The sequence below is a fragment of the Amblyomma maculatum genome, chromosome 10 (assembly GCF_055883805.1).
Source record: "Amblyomma maculatum isolate TAMU_Amacu chromosome 10, ASM5588380v1, whole genome shotgun sequence".
Taxonomy (NCBI): Eukaryota; Metazoa; Arthropoda; class Arachnida; order Ixodida; family Ixodidae; genus Amblyomma; species Amblyomma maculatum.
The window spans coordinates 32,953,104-32,971,199 of record NC_139353.1 but is presented as its reverse complement, the minus strand read 5'-3'; the positions used below and the strand labels follow the sequence as shown (position 1 = coordinate 32,971,199).

At 44.3% G+C, this 18,096-nt stretch overlaps 1 protein-coding gene across 1 annotated transcript; it reads left to right on the top strand.

Annotated features, from left to right (window-relative positions):
- The first annotated feature begins 6,425 nt into the window (after positions 1–6,425).
- Positions 6,426–13,720, top strand: LOC146176109 (penthalaris-like). Its single transcript, XM_084582446.1, has 3 exons — positions 6,426–6,584; positions 11,820–12,011; positions 13,469–13,720. Exons 1-3 carry the CDS (start codon positions 6,443–6,445, stop codon positions 13,663–13,665), a joined length of 531 nt encoding a protein of 176 aa, XP_084438572.1. The 5' UTR covers positions 6,426–6,442; the 3' UTR covers positions 13,666–13,720.
- Positions 13,721–18,096: the final 4,376 nt, after the last annotated feature.

Here is an 18,096-nt window from a genome sequence, read left to right as displayed (position 1 = left end):
GCTTAGGTGTAGGTGTCCACAATTCCGTGGTGTCAATTCAAAAGTATAAGGCTCCATCCAATCCCCCAAACCTAACTTACGAGCAGTCAGCGCAAAGGTTTTAAGGCGAACGCCTTTAATGGCTCATACTCGCTGCCATGACTGTGCATCAGACCACGATCATGTCACACCTTAACTAGTAATAAGCAAACAATTGAAGGGGCACTGCGGGTCTCGTCATTAAAGAATTTAAAGGAGCCAACAGTCAGAGTCTGAGGTAAGCGTTGGGGATTTTTTTTTGTTTTGTTGTTCGTTCTTGACAAGAATTATTATTATGATAATTTTTTAGTCATCAAAAAGCCATCATAAGACTAATTCTTGTCAACAACCAAAAAAAAAAAACAAAATCCCCAACGCTTGCCTTGGACTCTTGACTGCTCGCTCCTTTACATTGTTAACTTGTAATAGTAATATTTATGGCTAATGACTACCTACTCACTCACCAGTAGTGATGACTTACTAGTCACTAATTAGTACAATTTAGTCATTAGTCATACCTAGTGATGGGTAATGGCAGACGACTGCGACTATATAATGACAGATCACTGTGAATGTACAATATGCAAGACAAAATACGAAAGCATGATCTTGACCAGTGTGTAGGCGTCTACAGTTCCGTATAAGGTTCCTTTTTATCCCCAAAACCTAACTTACGAGTCGTCAGTGCGGAGGTTTTAGGGCGAAAACCTTTAATGGCACCAACTCGGGGCCATGACTCTGCGTCCGGCTGCGATCGTGTCACACCTTAACTAGTATTAGTAATATTTACGGCTAAAGACTAACTAGTCATTCACCATTACTAATGACTGACTAGGCACTAACTAGTACAAATTAGTCATTAGTCATACCTAGTCACGGGTGATGGTAAATATTTGTGACTATGTAATGATAGATGTCTGTGATTGCACAATATGCATGAAAAATATGGAAACATGATCTTGACCGGATTAGGTGTAGGTGTAGAGAATTCCGTGGCGTCCACTGAAAAGTATTAGGCTCCTACCTTTCCCCAAAACGTAATTTAAATAACAACTATGAAAGAAACGAGGATTAAAATGTGGGTGTTGACAATGCTATTGCTGCAAAACTTACCGCTTTTGCCCTTTCACTAGGTTCAAAGCATGCTTAAACCCTCGGTTTTTTTCCTTGTGTGCAGTTGAAAGCGTGGAAATAAGCTTATCAGTGCCTACTACCGACCAAATATATGAGATTGATGTTATAACAGAGTCCCTCCGTATTCATTAAAATGAGTTTGATTTTTCATAAATTAAATAATGATTGCATTCACGAAGTATTCATTAGGCTGTTCTAAAGGCCCGACCACTGTCCGGAGTTCCCGGGTTCGAACCCGACCACGGCGGCTGCGTTTCGATGGAGGCGAAACGAAGTGGCGTCCGTGTGCTGTGCGATGTCAGCGCACGTTAAAGATCCCCCGGTGGTCGAAATTACTTCGTAGCCCTCCACTACGGCTCCTCTTTCTCTCTTTTCACTTTCATTCCCACCTTCCTCCCTGCCCTTACGGCGCGGTTCGGGTGTCCACAAAGCAAGTGTGACAGTTACTGCGCCTTTCCCTTCCTGTGAACCAATTTACCTTAACTTTTATATTTAGGATATTTTCTCTAATACTTTTTTTCGGGTGCATTTTGTAGCTCCGAGTCCTCCGAAGCCTCCCAAAAGCGACGGCACTACGAAGGAGGAGACATCGACGGCTGACTCGGAAGAAACCGATGAACCGCAGGTGACAGGAGCAGTCACCAGTCCTCAAGTCACCAGTCCTGCCTCAACAGCACCGTGTAAGCTATATTTGCTTCTCCTTTAACGTGCCTACAGCGCTGTTCTTGAAAGCTTCGCATATTCAATATGAGTGCCTGCGTTTCGATTGTATCACAGTAAGCGTTACAGCCCCGGTGCAAGCACATTTTCCAATAAAGGAGTATGAATCGTTGCTCCAGCACTTCTCCAAATTAGCCTAGGCCCCTCGGTAACACTTTCTAAAAAGCATCTGCGATAGCACACACTATACTAGCTGAAAGAGAACTATCGAAGAGTGGAACATTGCAGAAAGGGCCGCTCAGGTATGCGGCTGTGACCCGCGCTCAGATAGATAACTCTGTTTTCGTTGTAAACTTATGCAAAATAAATATTCTCTCAGACGTCTCTGAAAAAAATTTGTCCCATCTTGACATTGTAACGAGCGACTATCCCGGAAACCATTACTGGTCACATATATTGTGCCAGTTTTGGCGTGTAAGCTCCACGGCGTAGTTCTCGATGTTTGTATGGACTCGAGTGAGCCATCGTCGAAGATTCCGATCCCACTTGCAAGTTTGCATCCAGGCCTCCAGCTGCGCTTGCGGTCCCACAGTTGGGCATAATATCTGTTGCAGTTTGGTACGGAGTCTTCCACAGTAACTTCAGCAGTGACATCTGCAACTTGTTTCAGGATGTCGGCTGACCAAGCGGCAATGTCTGTGATAGGTTGGGAAGAGCCTTGCTCTTTTCGCTTGGCGCGAAATCAGTCCCAGTTGACCACTTTAGCTGGTCGCGTACGTTGTCGAGTAGGCTCCTGAATGACAATCTCCAGAACGCAGCGGTCGTTTCCGAATGTTTCCCGAGTATTGCACCAGCTAGCTGTGTTAGGTTTAATTTTTAGCTCTCCCAGCCTTTTTGTTAATAATTGGTCGACACTTGATTGTGGCACCTCTAGGGACCACATACCGATTGCTTTTGATGTTAATTGTCCTGTAACTCCAGCGACTTCTCAGTTGAAGTCCTTTATTTGAAGTTAAGTAAAAGCTCCCGAAAGCGCGCTACTTGTAACCCTAGATGTGGTTTCCCTCTATCTTTCTTTCCCTTTTCCTTTTCTTTCTTCTCTATTTTCTCTTCTGTCTGCACGAGGCAGCGTAGGTGGCTCAGCTGCAGAGCCAGTAGCAGGCCTGTGCATTTTCTTTTCCTTCTTTCTGCAGCCACAACAACAACGTTTCAACTAGGGACCAGTCTGCGTTAGAATGTTACAAGATATTTGCAATCATGTACTTATAGGGGTAGTGGAAGGGTGAGTAACATTTTTAGATGGCGAGCACACACAGTGGCAGTTGAAGAAATTAGAATAAAAAAGAAACCAAACAATAAAACAAACCAACACACATTCTGTAAGTAAAATACACAAGCACGTGCTCGTCCTGCGCGTGATGAACCAGAGTGTCCGTGCTTTGGGCATCGTCCAGAGCGAACCACCAGTCCGTTCACACACAACCGCACAACCTCATTTTCGATTAGGCCCCGCCGGGGTGGCGCGGTGGTTATGGCGCTCGATTACTATTCCCAAGGATGCTGGTTCGAATCCTGGCCTCGGCGGCCGCTTTTCTGTGGAGGCGTAAAGCAAGGCGCCCATGTGCTGGGCGATGTCAGTGCATGTTAAAAAAACCCAGGTTGTTGAAATTTCCGGAGTAAAGCAGCCTGAGCTGCTTTGGGACGTTAAACCCCACAACCAAACCAAGCCAAACCACTTTCGATTAGATCTCTGACACCTCACGAGCGTTCTCGCACTACCCGGCGGAATACAGGTCAGGAATCCAGGTGGGATCAGAAACGGGGATGTGCCTTCCATCAGTCCAATATTGTCAAACAGAACAAAAAGAAAGGCAAAGTGACACATAATAATAATATTAATAATAGTAATTGGTTCAGAGGAAGGGAAAGGCTCTGTATATGTCTCACTTGCTCTGTGGACACCTGTACCACGCCGTAAGCGAAGGAAGAAAGGTGAGAATTAAGGTGGAAAGAGAGAAAGGGTAGCCATAGTGGAAGGCTACGGAGTAATTTCGACCACCTGGGGATCTTTAATGTGCGCTGACATCGCACAGCACACGGACGCCACTTCATTTCGCCTCCATCGAAACGCAGCCGCAGTGGTCGGATTCGAACCCGGGAGCTCCGGCACAGTAGCCGGGCGTCTTACAACTGCACCACCTCGGCAGGGTGAAAGAAAAATACACAAGCACGTATTCGTCTTGCGCGTGATGAACCACGAGTTCAGTATCCGTTCTTTGTACGTCGTCTAAAGCGAAACACCAATCCGCACACACAGCATGGCGCACACTCACTTTCTATGTGGTCTCCGACACCACACAAGCATTGTCGCAGCACCCGGCCCAATTTAGATGCAATCGAAAACGCTAAAAACTCCCATCTTCATCCCTTCCCTTACGGCGCGGTTCAGGTGTCCACAGAGCAAGTGTAACAGATACGGCGCCTTTCCCTTCTTGTGAACCAATCATTATTGTTAAAATGCAAGCCCAAAAGCATGAGGAATTAGGGCGGAGTGAAGCTGCCTATTTCTTTGTCAACTTCCAGTGCACCCGTCAGACGAGCCTCTAGGTGCGAATGCGGGGAATTGAGGAGGGGGGGGGGGGGGGGGGGAGTGTGACCGAAGCACGCTATGTTGAATGAAGAATGAATACAGCCTAATGTGCTTCAGAGACAGACCAGAGTGTGCTTAAAAACGTGTGTGTGTGTGTGTGTGTGTGTGTGTGTGTGTGTGTGTGTGTGTGTGTGTGTGTGTGTGTGTGTGTGTGTGTGTGTGTGCGTGTGTGCGTGTGTGCGTGTGTGCGTGTGTGCGTGTGTGTGTGTGTGTGTGTGTGTGTGTGTGTGTGTGTGTGTGCGTGTGCGTGTGCGTGTGCGTGTGCGTGTGTGTGTGTGTGTGTGTGTGTGTGTGTGTGTGTGTGTGTGTGTGTGTGTGTGTGTGTGTGTGTGTGTGTGTGTGTGTGTGTGTGTGTGTGTGTGTGTGTGTGTGTGTGTGTGTGTGTGTGTGTGTGTGTCCGACTATGTTTCACTGAAATTTAACATGCAGCTTTACTCCAACTGCCACACCGCTTTTCGGCCGAACGACTGCTAAGAACAGCATAACATTGCACACTTCTACCTGAATATCCCCCTTCAAACTTCTTTTGAGAGTTTTCGGCACTAATTATTCTATTCGAACTCGGACAGAAAGCCGCACCTGAGTTTGACAGACATCCTCGTAGCTGCATGTTGAGGAAGGTCAATGAACCAGTCTCGAGCCGCATCTCCAGTTACCTTGCGGGATAATCGTAATCCTCCAGACAGGCTGACGATGCATATTGATTAATGCATAGCATTACACTTGCCTCATGCGTGGCTGGTATAGAATGAGTGTGCAGAAATATGTACAACGCGCCATTCGCTGCCCGCTTGAGTCCACGGAAGCCGCTGGCACGTGGAGATTTTTTTTCAGCCGCCATTTTTGCCGTATAAAGTAGCTGCGCTAATTCTACTCCATGGTAAGTAACTCTGATGGAGATTTTTCACGCAACTCGGCAACTTTGTATTCATTCATGAGCGTTTACCGTCCCATTTAAGAAATATTTATCGCATTAGTTTCGCTTCCATATTCATGTAGGCGCGACAGAAAAATCACTAGCGAGTAGTTTTCTCAATTGCAAATATAATACACACATTTCAAGTTCAGATTAGCACCTTGGTGCACTCTAAATCTTAGTTACTTCATACGGGGAGTCACTCTAGTTAGAAACACCATATTTATAGTGCACTCATGCAGCAGTTAGCCAGCATGCGTCATCCTGAAGGGGTGGTTGTACCTCCCTTTAAACGTTCACGGAGCGCAGAAATAACTAGAACCTTTTGAGCAGTCGGCAGCTTTTCGCCGGTTAAAGGCTTCAGCTCTGTCACCTACCACTCTCAGTGTGCCACTGCCATACTTCTCACCCATTAATTTCACTTCGTAAAAGGTGGCGTTCAAGGCTGTGAATTATGGGCATAGAAACGTTCCTTGTGCAGTGCGAATTTGATAACTAGGTTTGAAAGTTTTTTGAGCACGGCTTTTACTTTCTAAACTGAATTTCTGTCCCTGTACATTTCTTACAACGATACAGTGATACTAAGTACCGATATAGTCTGTCTACCATATGTCAAAATTATATTTTTTTTTTTCAGCAATCAGGAAAAGAGGTATCCACCATGTCTATCAAAGGCCAAGGTATACTGAACTGATGTTGAAACTCACTACATGTGGTCAAGCAGCGAACACACAAGTATTATGAACCCAACCCTCCCCATGGCGTTTCTAGTAATCGGCAACGTGTTAGAAACCTGCCAAACTTATGCACACGTGCAGCTATTTCTTGCGCTTATTTTATACGGTGTCGCTGATCTAAAAGACTCTTTTTTGTACCTATTAGCTTGGTTTGAAAACAGTAAGGGCTTATAAGAAATGAGCAATCACAGTATTTTTGCTATTTCCCTTTCAGCTGATCTCGAACAGTCTCGTCTCTGAATTTTACAAAAGGGTATCTTATGTTTATTACTGAGAAAAACGTTTTTCATTTTAGATCCTGTATACGGCCACTGCGGTAAACAAAACATGACAACTGATTGTGGGACGAAGAAGGAAGCAAGATTTCGCTTTAACCCAGACAATCAAACCTGCGAAAATTACACAAGCGAATGCCACCAGAAAGGAAATTCGTTCGACACCGTGGAGGAATGCTACAATGAATGCGGAAGTAAGAACTCAACTCAAAGTTGATCATTATCATACTCATCTCAAACACTAATATTCTTTCTATCTGGGCATCTTCCTTACAAAAAGGGCCTTTGAAAAAGCTTTTGCATATTGTTTAGGATTTGTTGTGTTAAATGTGTGTCAATTTGCACTCGAGAGTCCATGAATGTATTATGAAGTTCTTAGGGAGAGTGAAGTCCGCGATACTTGTTGTAAACAAATCTGACGGCCATGCATCGGCTGGGTTCAAGTTTGGTAAATACATTCTATGTCTGTGGGAACCAGCATATTATGTTGCACTCTGTGATTGACAGCACGACAGATGTATTTTCAAAAAGTTTTGTTTCAGGCGAGGCGAATAATAGGAAAAATCTCAGCGAACAAAAGCAGAAAATGATTCGGACGTCACATATGAAACGGCTTGTCTCATTTTAATTCAGATCTTATGATTGTGCTTAAATGCTTATATTTACTGGAAACAATAGCTGTACAATCAAACATTTTGGGGGGAAATACCAAAGGTTTGCTTTTTGTGCAGAGTCATAGCGACAGCATTGTTTTAAGTACCATTTCCATTCTTCACACCAGTTTGACATCAATTCTAACGCATTGCTTTACGTAAGTTGATCTTGTTGACTGTTGTGTTTTGTTTATTACTTAATCATTCCCATACTTTCGAAAAGTAGCGTCAATGTCATTAGTTCTGTCATTTATAATATTAAGAAAACAATCACTGCTGAGAGTGGGCACTGCGGAACTCAAGATGCTACTTTCGCGCACTCAGATAGGCATCCTTCAAACTGGGCAAATTGCTTGCGATCAGAAGAATATGCTGCTACCCAGCCAATGATGTTGTTGGTCCGGATGAAAGTTTCGTCTTTTTGGATTAGCCTAGGCTGGGAAACGAGGTCATAGGCTTTCGAAAGGTCAAGAAACGGCATATCAGTCCGGCCGCCCATGTCAATGGTCGTTGCTTTCTCATGTAAGGATTTTAGAAGTTGTGTCATTGTAGATAGGCCCTTCCTGATTTCATGCTGATTTTTCTTCAGTAATTCCTCCTATTCAGTACAGGTTAACATGAGCTGGAATAAATCACGCTCTAGAATCTTGCGTACTGTACAAGCTATAGAATTTATACCATAGTTTGCGGGATTATTCATGTATCCAGACATATCTGTTCGCGGGGTGACAGCATGCCTCTATTTCACCCCTAGACCTTCCCTTTATCTCTTATCACTATCCATATTGGTTGTCCTATCTTCCCTTACAACATCTGATTGACGACCTTGAACATACTTTATCCTCTCGAGGTTCATGGTGTGTTCCATACAACGCTTCACACATATATTACGTTTGCTTGGTTGCACGGTTAACTTCCGCTGTTTCATCGAAAGTCTCCCCTGAATCAAGTGAACCTCTTTTCACTAGGAAGTACAAAACAGACCCCCGACGTTAAATGAAATGTCGCGCTTATTTATTTGCGAACCCCGCCTTACAAGCAGACTACACGTGATCATCGCCTGCTTTCGCTGTTAGTGGCCGTGGGCAGGTGGTCGGCCACATTTTCATCTGAGATCTGGAAGGTCACATTCAATTTTTGCCGCCGGTGGGATGAAAGTTGGTTGCGACGGAGGCGTGTGGAGAGAGGGAGCAATACGACGCTGACTGCCGGGTAGACTGCAGGGAGTCGAAGGTATTTTCTAGATTTTTTATTTGTGGCGGCTGTCACATCGGTGGCAGGTTGCTCTCATCTTTTGGCAGGCCGTCCAATTTGACAGCAGCTCTATTCTCGCACGCTTACGCCCTTCACACTCCCTGGTAACACAGAGGCCTAGAAGAGTCAAGGCGCTAACACTGGCCTTAAGCAGGTCTCGAGAGTTCAGTGCAAAATATGTGACATTACAACACATATTTTGAGAAAAACACAGTTGCGTTCCGCATCTGTCGCAAAGTTCTTCGTAAGTTGGACAATCCCGCCCATCAATGCGCACTCGTCCAGGTCGCGTCATTTTGGGAATTAAACACTCTCGTTACTAATGAAAGAATTTCGTCACTCTTTTGGAACATACCTTTCCATATGAAAGTTTATATGGCAGAGTGCTTATTGGTCGACAGAGTTTGTTATGTTATGAGATCACTTGATATGCTCGAGTGTACAGGTGTTCTGGGCGGGAAATTCTTTTTGGTAGTTGTATCGTTCACAATGTCGCGACATCATTCAAATAATAATAATAGAAATTCCTGTACGGAGTAAAAACACGGGAGATGATGGTGATGTGCAGCAGCCGCGGCACTCACAACATAAAGAAGTAGGCAAAGGAAGCTACGAAGCGCGTAGAAGCGCATCAGACTTTGGATCACAGTCAGCACACATAGAGAAAAAGCTAGTTTAGGTGTTGGAAAAGGGGGATGAATTTGTGTCCTCCCTCTTCAATGTAGACTTCAATGTTGCTCTCAAGCAGAACCCAAATTACATCTTCGTATATAACAGTCCCACTCAAGCGACTGCTGACAAGCCTGTGCATTTTGCCAGGAATATTTTGCTGAGGGCTGGACAGAGGTACTAAAGTGCATTTCGAGCATTTGTGCATACTTCGAGCAATGCCAAGATACAAATCTAGTGCTCGAGTAGAACGTTGAAAACTCTAAGAAGACGTTCACAGGAATACTGCGCTAGTTCGTCAACTTTAACAACACTATTCTGAACAGACTCCAGCATTCCAGTGTGCAGTAGAGAATACAAAGTGCTGTAACTGCATACCTGATGCCCTGGTGTTTTTCTGGCCATGCACATTCAGAGAATGGGTTGCCGGTTTCGGAATGAATAAGTGGCGATTATGTTTATTTGCTTCTGCGAGAACAGTGCCATTTCGCCCTGCTAGAGGGCCCTCTAGACGCTTTCATCAAGCACAACGTGTAAGTTGTCTCTTATTAGTGTAAAACCATAATGTCTATTATCTTTGTTTGATAGATGAATCGCGACAGTGATGACAGGTTAAAATCCTTGGTGAAAGCGCGAGATCCGGAGGATTTCTAGGGGGTATTGCTCAAACCTTTTTTTTTAATTCTGATGGCTTGATAAGGATAAGGACCAATGCATTCATATGGAATGCTGAAAAACCCCTAAATGATAAGTAATTCCACCACAAGCGTAGCACGCAGCCTTCGACGTTGTTTTTTTTAAGATTGGTTCATCCGCGTCGTGTACAGAAAGTGTGATCAGAAAATGTCCTTCGCATTGGCACCTAAATGAAACCACCTGCCGTCTCCACCGGGAATTGAACCACTATCCCTCTGATCCCCAGTCGAAGGTACAAACCACTACTCCCTGCTAGGCTTTCTGTTTCTTTATGCCTGAATTTGACACACAATATTTCACAAACAGAACTTCCTCGCAATATGAAAAGAACACTGATACGCATAATGCAGGGACATCATAATCAAACAGCATAAACCTGGCTTCGTATTAAAATTCCCGAAAGGCTAACAAAGGATCTACCCTTCAGAGCAAGTTGGGAGGCTCTGCAGTGCGCTTATTATATGGCGATAAACAAATCCATAGTTTCTCGAAAATAAATGCGAGCAGCTCTTGCATCCCTGTCACAGGTTTTGCCTGTCATTCTGGAGCGCCAGGTACAGTGCAGGCCCAGAAGCATATCTGCGTCAAGTAGAACCCCATCCTAATCACCTACACTTAAATATCAAATACCGTGCGAGTCCAATGGAAAATCTTTCTTTATACTCTGTTGCAATCAGTCCAAAAATAAACTGATTTCCAACAATGTAAAAAAACGTGGTCTATTGTTTACAGTTTCATGTAGGTTAGACAATGTGTTGCTTACAATAAAAAAGATCTCTTCCCTCAAACCCATGTTTACTGGTAACGTTCCAGTATGTAATCCACGGAAAGCCCACTGTGCGAGAAATCAGTTCGGAACCTAACACTGTCGCAGCTTTTTAATCCTCGCCGCAGCTGCCACAAAGTAGCTCTGTGATCTGGCATCGAACACGAGCATCTACACCCTCTCTCCCGCCATGCCTTCTGCAGGCTCTTGTACATACCAGGAGGCCTCAACTAGAGGCGCATTGTTGGCTATGTTTTAACCTCTGCGACTGGTTCCACTTGACGCAACAGCCTCAGAATCCGACTCCTTGGGTGTAGCAGATGTTCGGTCTCAGCGTACTGTCTGCCAGGAAAAAGAATTTCTTCATTCAATCTCCTGGAATGACATCAGATGGAAGCGAAGAGCTACCGATCTCATCGTCGCACAGTGCACCGATTGCCTCTTCGATAAATTGAAGTCCCACCAAGTCCGACACAGAGAGCAGCCTGTTCTTGCAGCCTGGCAATCGCTCGTGACAGCTCCTCAGTGCTATGCGCCAACTGATTTAAGCCTACGCGGTCCCGGGGGACAAACTGCTGTATGAATGGTTTATCCACCACTTCCCGGTTAATTTTGCAAATATGGTGGCAGCAGCGGGCGGTATCTGGACAAGTTTTTCGAACTGACTCACGTCAATGAGGACTAATAATTCAGTGGAATACTGTCCTTCCCTGTGTGTTTACGTCTATCTTTTGTGCGTCGTCGTATGTTCAGTTACGATTTTCATCGTGTCGATAAGGACTTGTCGCTGGCCTACGCCTTCAGAGCATTTATTGCTCTGCCTAGAGTTGCTATGATACTCGCACTCGAAATTCTTACCAGGAAACTCGGCGCCCCTATCCCTTTAACGCGTCGCCTTCTGGAATGGTTTTGATCACGATAGAAGAAACCTGGGCAAGTTGGAATGGATTCATCGCGAAGCTGCGCGAAATACAAGACAAAGAAAAACAGGAGACGACACGAGGAGACGACACGAGAACTCGTGTCGTCTCCTGTTCCTCTTCGTCTTGTGTTTCGAGCTGCTTCACGATGAATGATTTTGATCCTCCCATTACCCTTTCGATGCAATAACGTAGTTCAATACATAACATTATTGCGCCGGTTATCCGCAGTATCATCAAGGCTTCGTGCCCCTGACCTGAAAACAAGCATTTAAACTCCCCCAAATATCACGTAATTTATCTTTAGTGAGCTTTTTGATTATTAATATTGGAGCATAATTAAATAACTGTTGAGCTGAGATTAAACTGGTGCTCTTCTATGCTACCAAAATCTTAATTGTTCGCACTCGAAATCAGTGGAAATTTGTGCTGTCTAATGCAAACATATATATCAACTTTTTTTTTTTTCAGAATTTGTAACGAACCCATGTTTGTTGCCCATCCTACCCAATAACCCGAAAATGGTTTGCTATGACAAAAGTGTCCGCTATCGTTATGGTTACAATTCAACAACGAATAAATGTGAAAAATTCCTGGCGTCAACTTGCAAACAAAATGCGAGCAGTTTCACCTCTCGAAAAGAATGCTTGCAGACATGTGCACGTGAGTCAACGCCTTTGCATTTATTGCCAAGCAACATTGTACAGTATTCCAGAAAACAAAGTTAGGCCAGAGAAATACTCAGAGCTGCTGAACAGGTCTCTCAGCAAGGCTTTCTGTATAGAAGACTAAACATGTAATATTCTTAAATACTGTATTTTTCGTCAGCGACACTTTTCTTTCGGCAAACATTTATTTGAGAAGGAGATATTTTGTAAATCCTTAGATTTTATTTCAGCCTGGCTCGGACGGCGAGCATGGCAACTATGCCGCGTTGTCTTTCACATCATGCGAGAATTTCAGACCTATTGTGATGTCCTAAAATGTAATGATCTATCGCACCTAATTCTTGCTTGTATCCACGTGGTAATTATCATTAAATTGTTTTTGTATGAAAATAACTTTCTGCTCTAAAATATTACAGTACTGTTTTAATCGAAGTCGTGAAAAAACTAATAGAAACATTTCCAACAAGTTTCCTTCTGTTTGCATTATATTGGTTTCCTCCTAATGTGTGGTAACAACCCCCTCATTGCTGTACGTTTTGCGGCTAATTATCACTTTTGAGTGGGGCATCTCAAGCTCATTTCCATTATCAAATAACACCTAAAAATTTAAAAGCTGGATTGTATGTGGCAGGACTGCCTTTTGAGTATAATCATGATACTAAGTCCGACAGGAAATGCGAACACGTAAACTACCCAAATAACAAAATCTTCAAAACAGCCAGTTGATTTATTCTATGCGGAAGATCAACCTCAGCAGCACATGCCATCTGATCTACTCGAAAAGAGGTTCTTAGCATTTCCAAGTAACACTGCTATACCTCTTTCTGCACACGTAATGTGCGCGCATAAATCACTCAAATGTTTTATCTTGCTTCAGCTTCTGCAAGAGAGTAGTAGATACAAAGTACCGACATGAAATTACACGGAAAAGCATACCGATAAAGCAACTTGTACAGAGATCGTTAAGCGATAATTGTTGAAGGAATTACCTTGCGTTTAGTGAGACTGCCGGCTGGGAAACTGCATACGTACGGCTGCTTGCTACGCTAATTACCCGCTCGACGATTTGTCACCACAAAATAGGGCTTCAGTCCGCATCCCAGCTATTTATGCGGCGGTATGCCAAAACTTGAATACGCACACTATCATACACAACGAGTAAATTCCAACATTAAAATCAATTCGGAGTTCTCCACGGCTATTTAAAAACATTTAAATCATCATTAGCTAAATACCCGCCAACTAACAGCAACTATTATGCGTTGTCGAGGTACAAAAAAATAAAGTATCAAGAAATGAAGAAAAAATACGTTTTGTTTCATGCGCAGACACCTGAGAGCAAGCCCTGACAAATGTTATTGGATTTAATCAAGCACCGGCAGAAATAACGTCCCCGTCAGTGTTCAAACTCAATCTCTATTAATATGCTGTGACGTTTTGTTTACTTTACAGCAAGCTCAACCTGCCTCCAGGACACGGAACTTCACAGTGCAAGAACGTTTGAATCATACTTTTATTATGCAAAGAACGATTCATGTCTAAGAACGAAGACATTTTTTCTTAAATCTTACTGGCCGAAAGGAAACCGGTTTAGGAATATGGAAAGCTGCAAAAAAGAATGCATGCCTGACCATTCGACAAGAATTTAAAACAAAGAAAGAACGAGCATTAGCTATTGCCCAGTGCACTATAAAACCAATAAACCTGTGACCTTTTACCAATGTCGAATGACTGACTGTGGTTAGAAAATAAAATGATTTTAGGCACGTCATGACAACTCTAGAGAGGTCATAAAACGTTCCACAAGTAAAAGATACAGCCCGGTAGCATAGCAGGGGGCGGCAGAAAGTTAGGTGGGCAGAAGAGGTTAAGAAGTTTGCAGGGGTCAAGTAGATGCAGCTAGCACAGAACCGGGTTAATTGGAGAAATATGGGAGAGGCCTTCGCCCTGCAGTGGATAGTTAGGCTGGTGATGATGATGAGGATGATGATCCAGGCTTCCATCAACACTAAAATTGGTACAGTTCATTAACACGCAGTGTCGCAAGCACCCTGTGACCTAAGACGCACCAAATATATTCTGAAATAGTCTCAGCAGCGCATATGCTTACGTACATACTCTCCGAGGTCGCAAATTCAATGTTCTCGTTGTATTCACGAATTGTAATTACACTGCCGATACCTGCAGGCATACTGTTCTGCGATGAAAGGTTGCTGCTATCATCTTCTGTCTCTCTACAGTGTATTCGAAGCCCAATGAGCCAGAAAAAAAGTTACTTTAAAAACCCTTTCGGTTCCATTCTTATCTGCCTACATCACAACATAAAATTTCTGGGAAGCAATGAACCTATTCTCATGCATGCCTCTGGAGATTGTCTGTCGAACAGGCCCCACCTCTGTATTTTGAGCAGCCAAGTAAGCCCAAATCTTGCAAGGACTGCCCCAGGATAATCCAGAAACTCAGGTTCTGTAAGGACTTCGACCTGGCAACATTCATCATAAGAAACGAATCGTTCAAAATGAGAGAAATGCAACCCCAGAAAGGAGCTTTCCGGACCTGGTATAAAAATCACAATGCTTTCAAAAGCATAGAGACGCATTCAACAAGGATCATTGTAAACCTTCTGCGAGCGTCGCCAAAAAAAAAAAAAAAAAAAGCGCACAAACTCCCTCTGTGAAACATTTCCGGAGGATTTGCGAGCGCTTACTTCGACGGGGTGTACTGTCTCTGCTGCCGCGGGGATCACGACATGGAAGAAAAAGAAATTAGGTTGAGGCTTCATTTTTGCCTCATGAGTAGATGCGATAGGGCCTTTAAAAACGCCCTAATATTGAGTTTTTTGCTTGCTGAGTCCGCCCCAGCTAAGCACATGCACATGGACTGAACAGTATTTCAAAACCATATAGAGGAGACATGCAAAGAAGCCTTCTGTGGCAGGTTAGAGGTAACTATAGCCAATACTATGACTGTTGCTAGTAATCACATCTCGTCATCTAAAATACGCAGTAACTGACATAGAATTAGAACGCCTACGTGCTATTTGGTGGCGAGCAGAAAGACAATACAGACAATCCAAATATTTACCTGATCTGAGAGCGGCTAGACGTATGCAGAAAAAAATCAATCGAAGAAGTATAGACTTGCGGACAAGCGCTGGAAATTTTTCTGCCAGTAACTGGATTCTCGAAAGCCCATATCCTTCATCTGGCGGACTGTGCGAGGCCTTCGTACGCCTCCTCAGTAAAGACAGCCATTCTGTGTTTTGGCTGTATATCAAGATTGTGAAAGATTGAGGTAGCAACTGACTTCTGTACGAATATTGCGGGTGCAACGACTACCTCGGTTTCCCAGCTTGTTCCTCCTGCATCACGGGAATCAGCAATTAATGTCATACTTTTTTCTCGCGAGGAACTCGACTCTATAAAATTTGTTGCTGGGCTAGTTGGTAGCACATTTTCAGAAAAAAAAAGGTAGCGCAAAAAGATGAGGACAGAGGAAGGGACCCTTCGTGTTTGTGGTCCCTTCCTCTGTCCTTGTCTTTTCGCGCTACCTTTTTCTAAGGACTCGACTCTGCTCTTGCAAGATGTAGGCTCCATATCTACAGCGCGATAAACGGGACAAGAGAACACAATAACGACAAACACAGCGCTGTGTTCTTGTGTTCTCTTGTCCCGTTTATCGCGCTGTAGATATGGAACATCGTCACCAACTCGCCCAACAACTGACCTTGTCGAAGATGTAGGCGTTCGTCTTCACCAGGGACAGGTGGAATCACATACGCTCCGCTGTACCATCTTGGCAACGCTTCCCGAGAAGAGCTCCTCAACCATTAGAACCACTCTTGGGTCGATGGTGTTGTTCCACGGGAATAAAAAATATAGTCGGCTGATACCCCGACTAAGCACAGGGAAATCTCCGCTCGAGCTCACATCCTACAGGCCAGTAGCTTTGGCCAGTTGCGTGGGAAAGGTCACTGAAAAAGTGGTTTTGACGCATCTTGAGTTATAACTCGAGCACTACGTATACAATATACCCAAGGCAATGGCCGGCTTTCGGGTGGATCGCTCCTGAATTGACCACGTTGTTGACCTCGTTTCCACGGTCCAACAACAGAAACGAATGAAACCTCTGTTCGTGGCACTCTTTCTTGATGGCAAATGTGCATATGACAACGTTGTCTATGAAGCCGTCTTTGATGCGCTGGAAACATTTGGCATCGTGGCCGGATGTTTGCGTGAATAGAGAGTTATCTGACACGATCACTGTGTATTCAGTGTGAAGGTAGTTCTACTCCAGCGTATTATACCCACCATGGTGTGCCCCAGAGTGGTGTGATCAGCCTTACTTTGTTTATTATAACACTCACTGCCCTTCCAGACAACCTCCCTTCCACCGTCCAGATATCAATGTACGCCGATGACATCTGCATTTGGGACTCCTGCGTGACGCGTCTCCAGATGCGTGCAAGTTTTCAGCGAGCAGCAACAATAACTCCGTCTTATCTTCAGAAGCAAAGTCTCAGCGTTTCACCGGAAAAGTGCACGCTAGTAGCATTTACGCACAAATCTATGAATCACTATCCGGTATGCATCGACGGTCACAACATTTCTCCCTACAAAACTCATCGTTCCTTGGGAATTCTGATAGACCGCAATCTCTCATGAAGCCCGCATTTCATCCTACTGAAAAAAAGCTAACATCCATCGCTCACATACTCCCGCTTTCTTGGCGGAAACTCATGAGGCTCATCAGTACAGTCAGTACTGTAGTTGTACAGAGCACTATTTTTAGGATTTCTGCGGTGCATTACGCCCCTACTTTCAAGCACGTGCGAGACTAATTTGCGTGCCCTCCAGGCATTGCAGGGTCAGGCCCTTCGCACATGCCTGGGCCTCCTCAGAGTGCACCAACACTGGGAAGTATTGCACTCGCCAAAGACTTCTCATTTCAACGTATATTGCTCTAGACTCTGCGAATGCACATACGATACATTTCAAGGGTTCCACAGCATCACCTTTCGCAGATGCCTCTGCAGAGACCACATTCTGCATTTCCAAAAACCATAGCAACGCACCAGTCTTTCATTCCAAATTAGTTCAGTCCGGCAGCACCACCTCCGTCACCACTGTGGTGTCTGCAGCTCCATGTGTGCGCCTTACTATTCCAGGGATATCGAAGAAATCGAAGTAATCAACAGCTCTTCAGCAACTGACACTGTTCATGTTACACAATGACTATTGGGACCGCAGTCGCGTCTGTAAAGATGGCTCGGTAACCTCTACCAGTTCTACATGCGCCTTCGTAGCTCCTACGAGACAATAAAACATTTGACATCTAATTTCGCCTAAGATTACCTCTACTGAAGCAGAACTGGTCGCAATTCATGCTGCTGTAAAGTTTATCTCTGAACAAGCTCCTCAAAATTTGGCTGTGGTCTGTGATTCCAAACCTGCCCTAAAATCTCTTCAATCGATCTTGAGCCATGGCGACCATGAGCACCTTGTAGCGGAGGTTCGACATCTGCACCAGCAGGCATTACAAGAGGGTCACGAAATAATCTACCAGTGGATACGAGGTCATAGTGGAATTGTTGGCAACAACGTAGCTGACGATGCTGCTCGATCGACTCAGGATGCAACGAACATTGTCGAGATACCATTGACAAGAGCCGACGCAGGAAAGCACCCTCGACTGATCGCCCGAAACGTGACTAGACAATCATGATCTACGCCTGGAGGGTGGACGTCCCGCCCCACTCGCTGTTTTTTACGGACTATCTTCTCGTTGTAAAAAAAAAAAAAAAAAAAGTGAAACTAGGCAGATTTACTCCTAAGCAATATAAATGTTGAAAAATGTGTTTCAACACTCAAACTGCCTATCCCTTATCCTTATCACCTTTATCGCAAAACAATACGGGGAGCAGCTATAGTAACCTCCGCTGAAGATAAATAGTTATCAAAAAAAACTTTACAATTTTATGAGATGAGAAAAGCTTCGCCCGTTAAGACCCAGGTGGGGGCATCGGTGGCAGCAGTTTATAAAAAGGGGGGGGGGGGGGCAGTTAATCACGCCTGGTATGA